This window comes from Dipodomys merriami, unplaced genomic scaffold (assembly GCF_024711535.1).
Source record: "Dipodomys merriami isolate MVZ:Mamm:240054 unplaced genomic scaffold, mDipMer1.0.p SCAF_2, whole genome shotgun sequence".
Classification (NCBI taxonomy): Eukaryota; Metazoa; Chordata; class Mammalia; order Rodentia; family Heteromyidae; genus Dipodomys; species Dipodomys merriami.
In genome coordinates this window covers 8192139-8201839 of record NW_027203381.1, presented here as the reverse complement: position 1 = coordinate 8201839, position 9701 = coordinate 8192139, and the positions used below count along the sequence as shown (strand labels likewise).

The 9701-nt window shown below is 41.0% G+C and overlaps 1 protein-coding gene across 1 annotated transcript; it reads right to left on the bottom strand.

Annotated features, from left to right (window-relative positions):
• Window positions 1–3554: 3554 nt before the first annotated feature.
• On the bottom strand, window positions 3555–9430 carry LOC138831551 (serpin B4-like). The gene is made up of 8 exons (XM_070028619.1): window positions 9408–9430; window positions 8689–8877; window positions 8095–8151; window positions 6931–7059; window positions 6132–6249; window positions 5012–5154; window positions 4588–4743; window positions 3555–3959 (listed from the first exon to the last, which is right to left on the bottom strand). Exons 2-8 carry the CDS (start codon window positions 8848–8850, stop codon window positions 3555–3557), a joined length of 1170 nt encoding a protein of 389 aa, XP_069884720.1. The 5' UTR covers window positions 8851–8877; window positions 9408–9430.
• Window positions 9431–9701: the final 271 nt, after the last annotated feature.

The window sequence follows — 9701 nt, the reverse complement described above, 5'->3', positions numbered from 1 at the left end:
TCCCCATATATGACCTATCAACTGAGAACAGGGGCATTTATTGATTTATTGTCCGGCTATATTGTAAGCTAGGCATAGTCATCTTTTAACATCTTCCTTTTGGACAAGTGTGCTTATGGACAATGAGTATAGTTTGAAAACTTGCTTGTTAAGTGAAGGATTCAAACAGGAAATGGAAGTTACCTGTGATGCTAATTACACACATAGAGACCATTGCTTTTTTTCTGCAAGCAGCTGACAATGGAGAGCTCTTGGAAGTGACATGACTGGTTTGCATGTGGAATGTTTCCCATTTGCTACCAAAGGAGCCTAGAAAGGCGTTCTATCCCAGATTTCAGTGAAATTTGTGGCAACCTCTTCTACTTAAAATCAGCTTCTGTTGCAGAAAAGACGCACTGATTTCTTCCTTGGGCCCATGAACTAACTGAAAGCAGGTGAAAGCTAGGTATCCCAACATCCAGCTCATGGCTGGGTCCTGTCTGAGCCATTCTCTCCTGCCATGGCTTCTGAAGCACCTGACAGGACCAGAACAGCACCTGCCAGCAGCTGTGCCTCTTACTGCTGTCACAAGGCCCCACCTGATCCACCTGACCCATCTTGAGATAATGACCTGCCAGTCCACCAGTGAGTGCCATCTAAGCCTTTGGGGCACCTGTGATTGGGACAGCTTAATAATAATAATAATAATAACAATAGTAGTAGTAGTAGTAGTAGTAACAGAGAATTTGTCTCTTTTCTAGGTTTCTTTGTGTCCTTACAAACTTGACATGGGCTTCATGTCTTTTTAACAGAATTATTCACTGAGATTTTGTTATGACCCAGACATCATAACTCAATCACCAACTCATGTAACACAATACGGCATTTGTATACTTTTGTATTATTTTCTTTGCTATAAATATTTTTGTTTCCTCTCTCACTATTTGTTATCTTGAACTAGCATTTCCAGATTTTGTTAGCTAGTTGTTCAACCTGCATTTTGGAAGTAGAGTATAATTTTGTAGACAGGAGTAATCTAGTATAATTACAGAGTATTCTCCTTCAACATATGTTATTCTAGAAGCCATACTTAGATATGCTCTGTTTTCCCGGAAAGTTGGTAGTGCCTTAATGGACTACAAGTTAGCCCTAGATATATGAGTAAAATTGATGAATTAGTTAACTTTTGTTGTTGTTGTTGGTTGTGGGGCTTGAACTCAGGGACTGGGTGCTTTCCTGATTTTGTTTGCTCAAGGCCACTGCTTTTCCACTTTGACCATAGCTCCACTTCTAGTTTTTGAATGTTTAATTGGGGTTAAAAGCCTCCCAGGGACTCTTCTGCCCAGGGTGGTTTTAAACCACAGTTCTAAGATTTCACCCTCCTGAGTAGCTAGGAATCCAGGTATGAGCCACCATTGTACAGAGCTAGTTAACTTTTTATTAATGTTGATTTTACTGATGTTTGACAAGGACATGCACCTTACTCAAGATGCAAAAGATAACAAAGCACTTACAGTACCAAATCTTTCTGTCACCCGTGTCATCAAATCATTCAATCATCCTACCTCAGAATAAATGGTGTAGTTTCCTTTTCTTTTTTCTGTTTTAATTTCACAGTGGTCCTCGTGGTTGAACTCAGGGCCTTGAGATTGCTGGGGAGACTCTATGACTTGAACCCCCCACCAGCTCTTTTTTTCTGCTGCTTTTCTGAGTAGGGTCTTGCATTGATGTCTAGGTTGATATGAATGGTGATCCTCCTGTTTTTGCTTCTCATGTAGGCGGAATAACAAATGTTCACACCATACTCCATCTTATTGGTTTGAGCTCAGGAAGCTTTTTCGCCAAACTGGCCTCAAATCATGAGCCTCCTGGGATTAGAGGCATGAGCCCTGCAACTGGCTGTTGTTTCTTATACATTCCTTGAGACATAGGTTGTATGTATACACACAAATACGTGTACAGAGTGTATTATTCTCAAAAATAAAAATGACGTCACAGTATAAACTGATCTAATCTCTCTTTTAAGTGAATTTATTGTCAACTAGTTGTAATATTGATTTTCTATTTACCATCCAAACTCAATTCTTGTAGTATTTCCTATTCAACTTGATACTTGATTTAAAATTTTGCTAGATTAAATTTTAATGGATTAAAAAGTCTGGTTTATTTTGTTAAGAACATTACAGGGACAGCATAGAAGATCTTCTCACTTCAGTGACCACAGCTGCTCAGAGTCTAAGATGATTGAAACGTTCAGGAAGCACATGCTTACTATGGGGTCTGCTAGCCATGTGCAAGTAATTTATGGTTAGTGAGATGAAAGAGTCACATTTTTAATTTTGTTTAATCTTAATTTTAAATGATCACATGACTAATGATTACTGCTTTGGACAGTACAAGCTTCTAGAGTGTTTCCTGACATCTACTAATATGACAATTATATTAATCCATTTTCTTAGGTGGATATCTGTAGCTATTGTCTTGTAGAATTCTAAGTTTTCCTTGGGCTGGGGTTTAGCTCAGTGGTAGAGAGCTTGCTTAGAAAGAATAAGGCCAACCCTGGGTTCAGTCCTCATCACTACAATAAACAAACAAATATTTCTTCATTTGAAACAACATACAACGAATATCTAAAATAAGCTACCTGCTTACTGGTCCAGCATGTCTGTATTGATTTTGAATTTTTATTTCTGATATCTTCATCACTCATCTTTCTAAGATGATATTGGTCATATGCATTTCTTGAGGTTAATAAAAGGCAAAGCCACAGATATATGGTATGACATTGTTTATTGATATTGTATTTTATAGAATCACAGACTAAGAAATATAAGCAGGTTCTCAGATATTTCCTAAATTCAGGTAAATCAGAAAGTGTGGGTAAATCAACTCTTAGACTTCTTTTAAAGGTAAAGTCTTTAAAAATTTTTTTATTATGAAAATACCATACAGAGGAGTTACAATTACATGGGCAAGATAGTGAGTACATTTCTTACCAAGCATTGTTGCTTTCTCCTTTGTTTCCCCTTCCCAGCCCTTCCCCATATCCCGTCCCCCCCTCCATATCACCCCTCTTTCCCCCTCCCCCATGGAGCAGAAAGATTTCCACTTCTACTCCCAACCCTCCCCACCCCCCCCCAAAAAAAAAAAGAAGAAGGAAGAGGAAGAGGAGAAAGAGGAGAGGGAAGAAGAGGAGGAGGAAGGAAGAGGAGGAAGGGGAGGACAGGAGGTTCACTGAGCTTCTCCTCATCTCATAAAGATAAAGTCTTATTTGGTTTGTTTCATCTAAAACAGGTCACAAACAGATCATTTTTCAAATTTACAAGAACCAGTATTGAAATATCACTTTATCCTAACTTTGTATTTTTTGTGTCAAGAGAATTTTTTATGAGAAAAAGAGGAGTTGCATATATGTGGGTTGAAAGGGAAAAATAATCGTGCGCCTTCCACTCCTGAGTTTTCAGTGGTGTCTATGAAACTGGGAAGGAAACGAATGAAAGGGAAGCTGTTGTTTTCATCCATGCATTTACTGGGATAACTTGTGTGAACTTTTCCCAAGGGTAGGGACAAAGCCATCAAGGGGAAGCAAATCTGCCAATGAAGAGGATGCAATTGGTCTTATTTTCCTTGATAAAGAAGAGGAAAGGGTGATCACAGCAAAATTCTTCACGTGTCATTGCTGATGTCTTACTAATGCGTACACCTGTGGCCACTGCAGCCTCTGTTCCCTCTTCAGTAACCTCCACAAAGGACTGGTGCAGGGCTTTGCTCACTACAAGACCCCCTTCCTGACTCATGCCTGAGAGGTCAGCCTTCTTTGGATTGAAGGTGTCAGCCATCCCCAGGCCTATCAAGATGTTCTTGAGTTCATATTTTTCTGCCATCTTGAACCGCGGCAAATATAAGTTCACTCGCATCTTGGACATGTTCTGTGCACTTGTCCAGTCTAGTAGTTTCTCAGCTGTGAGACTATCTTGAAGCTGTAAGAATAGGAGAGAAAGCAGCTAAAATTAAAGATCTGTAACACCTTTTGAAAATGAACTGAGCAGGTGGGAAATCTTTAGCAATAAATGGAATATAGAGATAATTCAACTTATTAGCTCTTGTTCTAATAAGCAAAAAGTCCTGACTACATATACATATTTAATATATTGTGTGAGCATTGTATATGTATGAACAAAGCCAGAATCAGTACATTATTCTGTGTAGAAAGGAAACTATATCACTGCTCTTACTTCTCTTACCAGTGTGATGAATGTATCATTTTTTGGTAGGCTCTCCTTTTATTTTTCTGTATACATTACTTATTACATAGTGAAATTATCAAGTATCCCTTATTGTTATTTTTTGCTTCATATATTTGCAAACATCTCACACAATTCTCTACTCTCTCTACCAAAGTTAAATTGCTGTCCACTATTACCATCAATTGATAATACATATGTATAACTCTAGTAAAATGTTTTGTGTCCGACTGTAAATGTTTGCCTTTCAAAGAGGAAACATCACTTCTCAGCTGGCATTTTTCATTACTCTGACGCTCCTTGGTCTAGATGCTGGTTTAAACCCGGCAGTATAGGAAAGAGGACCTGGAGAGGCAAGTTTTACCTTCTGCAGCCCATCCACTTCATTGGGCAGCAGGACAAACATGCTCAGCTCATTGCCTTTGTAAGGTATTTCCAGGATCTTGGCCTGCTCATCCTCCAGTGATGCAACATTGAAATGCTTAGTTTGTTTCATCATCTGCACAGGTTTGCTCACATCCTGCAAGAAATTAGAGCATTAAAAACCCAATGAGACAGAAGAGGCAACAGAGAAGTCTTCTGAGATGCCACATACATCTTTTTGTTGGAAGAGCCAAAACAGGAATTTCATAAACTAGACACAGAAGATTCTTCAATATTTTTAACTAAATGTAACTACTAGAATAAACTAGATATCCACAAATTTTAATGGAAAGCCTAACAAGTATGCTTAAATTGCATCTTTCATTTAAAACTACCCTATATCACATAATTAAATTAACTGTTACCTTGTTCAGCCAAAAGTTTCCTTCTTCAGTATATTCTTTTTTAAACCTCTCCTCCCACTGCCCTTTGAAATAGATTGCATTCACCAGAACCAGGACGGTGCTTGAGTCCAGACTATCAACAGGGAACAGGTCTTTGATTTTGTCTGCAAAGGAAAGAACATAAAGGCCTGTCATGCAGGTACTAGCGATCTGTCTGGGAGATGCTATGCAAAAGTGATGACTGATCATTAGTTAATTTAGCTCCTAGGGACTCATTGGCCTGTTCGCCTGCTGTAGCCTTCTTTGTGGTGCTGGCCTGGGATGGAGACAGAGCTTCTTGTGATGGCAGAGCAGGCTGGACTTTCTGTAGAGTGATTCTAGTCATTTCACATTGAATACTGGCAAGCATGTTTTGTTGACTCTGCCAACTTATCTCTTTCCCTACTCTTTCTCACCTTCCCTTCTACTTGATTTCCCAGATTATATCATGACTCAGAGGAAATGGAGCCCAACTGCACATTAATCTTGAAAAACATGAGCTCTCTGACTGGACATGTACACCCTGTGCTGTCAGGCACTAATCCTTTGGTGTGGATGCATTTTCAAGTTGGGCTGCTGGAGCCTTGGCTTCTCATGAGAGTTGGAGGAAGGAGAGATATGCAGAGAACAAAGGCAGCTCTGATAAGCCCCCTGCTGAGGAAGGAGAACATGTGTGCACTTGTCTAGGAGGTGTGGGTAAAATGAGCCCAGGGAGCTCCAGCTCAGGTGGCAAGCATTGTGGGTTCCAGGGAGAATTTACATTTTCTCAGCTAGAGAGAAGAGAAAGGATTCTTTTCTTGTGTATTCTCTTAATTATCCATAATGAAAAATAGTCTCTGCTTTCAAGGAAAGGATAGGAGCTCAAAACAGCTCTGATATGGACTCAGCATGCACAAAGACACTGTCACCCAGGGCCTCTGCCCTCCTGTCCCCTAATTCTCTCTCTATGCCTGGGACCCCACCACATCTGCAGTGCCATTTCCTCCTTCTCTCCAACTCCATCTCCACGTCCTCCCACAGTGCTCCTGCACATGTAACTCATAGGGCACCTGCCCAGGGTACTCAAAATGTTTGTGTAGCAGGCAGCCCTTTCATACTCTACCATTTGTTTGGCTTTCCACCCAGGCATTAATCTTCTTCCGGTTTTCTTCTGTATTGTTTAGAAAATCGAGTGATTCCACATTGGCTAGGTAAAATTTCTTCAGTTCATCCAGATATTCCTTTAAGATGTAGAGAAAGAAAGGAGGAATGAAGACTAGTGCATGCAGTAGTTAGCTTATGAGTGTGGTGAGTGAATGCAGACCATGACCATATCCGGTATTTCCGGCACATTCATATTTGAATACAAATGGCATGCAGGCATTGTAAGAGGGAAATGCAGTGTGGCACAAAAGAGGAAGTTACCAAAGGTTGAAAGTATATGACATAAGAAAGGAGAATAGAGGAAGAAACAAAGATATGCACCATTAGTAGCAAGATGCTCTTAAGGAAAAGCATTGTTCATGAGCATTCTGACTGGTAAATCTGACCTTCGCATTTCTCATCTCTGTGCATATGTCTAATCCTAGGAATACCATATTCCCAGACATGTCCCCAGCTCTCTTTAAGGACAGATACAAGTGTCTACACATTCTAGAAACCTCTTAGCCAACATTTCTCTCCAAAACATGTTCCCTGTGTCTGTAGTAGTTCAGTTCATCATAGTCCCAGTAACATCCTCCTTGGGGAATTCCTGTGTGCACAGGTGACATGCACTGTCTGGATCTGGGACACTGCTGTGACAGTGAGTTGTGGTGCTGGAGCAAACATTCCCCATCCCAGTCAGTCCTCGCTCCCCGCATCTGGCCTCAGAAATGGGGAGCAGAATGCAGATGAAAGCTGTGGAAGGCAGGCAAACTTACCTGAAGAAATGGAAAAGTTTTTTCTCCATAAAGACTGTTGGCAATTTTCAGCTCGAATGCATCAGTGGGTGTGTTTAATTCCGTCAGCATCTTTTGAAACTGATGATGTACAATTTCTGACTCTTCAGCCTTCAACATCAAAGAAGATGCTCATTGAATTAGGCTGTCAGTGAAATTCAGACCCCAGGAGCAATGCCTAAATGCCAGTAATCTCAAAGATGACCTTTGGCTTCTTCCTTTAAAATTGCTGTAGTCAACCTTAAATACCCTGAATATGCTCCTTTACCTTCAGCAGGAGGAAAGTCATTTCTCCTGCTCTCATACACTTAGCTCTAGTCTATCTCATGTAAACTAACCAGGCTCAGCCACTGGGTTCCCTCCTTGATTTTAGGAAGTGTAACACCCCAGTTAAACTCTAAGTTCCTTAACAAGAACCATATTTCATTTCCAACAGCCATGCACAATATGGTTATGGGGAAGTTTGGCATATTTAAACCTGTTAAAACAAATGAAAGTCTGTCATACTTCCTGGTGGTAAAACCTTAAATTTGTTGGCCAGAATATATGGCTCTGGTCTTGGTGGATTCTCTGTGTTAACATCTATGTGCTGAGTCCTTTGATCTTTTTACTTTGATTACCTGTAAGCTTAGTTTAACTGAGATGAAGCTAGGAAAGCCCAGAGCATTAAAGGTCTTTTCTCATAAGACACCAATTAGCTGAGGCAGGTTTCTAACATATGCTGGTCTGAAACTGGAGCCTTCTGTATTGGTTAGGTAACAGTTAGGTAACCCTAGTGTGTGTGCTAGTGACCATTTCCCCAATTATCTTTGGACTTGAACTTCTTCCTCTTGAGCCTATTCCTGAGTTAATTCACATTAAATTGCCTTAGTGACATTGTGATTATGACTCTTGTTAATTTTATAATCATAATAACCTTTACTGAGCTTTTTCTTGAGAAGATGGTAGGCAGTGTTAGAAATGCCTGCACAGGAGGGGCTTTTTAACCCCTCTTAGCCCCTTGTTCACTGAGATGAAGTCACTGACTCCGAGCAGCTGTGTCTTGCTCATGTAAACCACCTGTGAAGAGCAGTACTGGAACCTGAGCCCGGCCTGTTCAGTGCCATCCCCGTGTTCTTAAATGCACAGAAATGTCCTGGGACTCACGTGGCTGGTCGTGCAGGTTTTCTTTGTCTCCCCTGTGACTTCACTGAAGTGAAGGACCTGAAAGGCACGAGATGCAGACAGGAAAACTTCACTGAGAAGACCAGAGGAAAGAACACAACCATCACCTCAGAAGAAATGAAAGCTCACAGGAACAATAAAGAAACACAAAATTTGAAAAAAAAAACCTGCCACCTTTAGGAATGAGTTTGCTCTTTGAACAAAACACTTTAGAACAAATCCCATTTTGTCATCAGCTCCTTCAAAGAACGTTCATTCATCATTTCTGATTCAAACATGTCTGATGATGTGTCCCTTTGAAGTCACCCAATGAACCAGTAGTCTTCCCATGTTAAGCTCATCTCTGTTTCCTAGGGGGTCTAATAAGATAGCCCAGCTTCCAAAGCACAGCCTGGCACAAGGAAGTAGAGGGCAAGAATTTGGGAACTGTGACCACACAGTTGTAGGCATGCGTGCTTGGCCTCCTGTGCCTCCCTCAGGCCTCCATACTCAGAACTGTCCATCTGTATGCTGGCTTAGCCAACCGAGCAGGGGAGAGAAGACCACACAGGTCAACAGAAGGAAGGGAACACCTACTTCCTTAATCTGGTGTGCAGTGTTTCCCTTGGCTCCCAAGGAGACCATGGAGAAGGCTGAGGCGATGCTCAAAGGGGAAAAGAAGGCATTGTCTGTGGAAGGCCCCAACTCCCGGAGGAAGTCAACTGCGAACTTGGTGTTTGCCACACTGAGGGAATTCATGGTGATCTTGGCAGGGTTCTGCAACTCCTAGAAAAAGGAAAATGCCAGAGTAGAAGCCCTACTCTGTGGTGGAAGTTTCTTAAAGAAAATATATCTGTCATGTAAGATTTTGGTAATGACAGCTTTTGTTCTTTTCACTTTCTTAGATTTCCATAAGGGACATATATCAATCTCCTACTTAAAAAAGATGAATGAAAGTACTACTATCAAACAAGTAATTAAATATTATTGAGTTTTCTGTTCATTGTTGTCTGAATAGAAAGATTGATAAAGAAGGCCGTGGTGAACATTTCTGTGGGTAACATCCAGCCAGTTGTCCAAAGCCTCCTCTTTGGCTTTTCCTTCAAGGCTCTTCAGCTGCCAACCAGTCTACATGCTTGTAAAAATGCATTGAGCTGAGGGATTAACTGGAGCAAGGGAAATTTTCTATTTTCCCCTGACACGATACAGAAAAACAGTCAGATGGAATAAAGTACATGCATGACATAACACTCTGAAAAGTAATTCATGTTGTTATGCCATAACAGCCAAAAGCGCTTACCTGTGTTTCTGCTTACCTGTGCCGCAAAGGCAAACTGAAGTCGTTGGGGAAGCTGTGAGCTGATGTTGGTGCAAATGAGATTTGAGGTATAATATATAGCTCTCCTCCTGGCGCTTCCGCCTCCTCATATCAGTTCAATTCAAGAAATCCAACTAAGATTTCACAACCAGGCCAGCTTGCACCATTGTGAGTATGCAACTTTGTGGGCAAAGACAGTGAGAGGCCTCCCCCTACTCAGGGATCTGCAATCGCTGCAGGCCACTGGCTCATCTGAATGCATGTACAATCTCATCTAATATGAGTCACCATA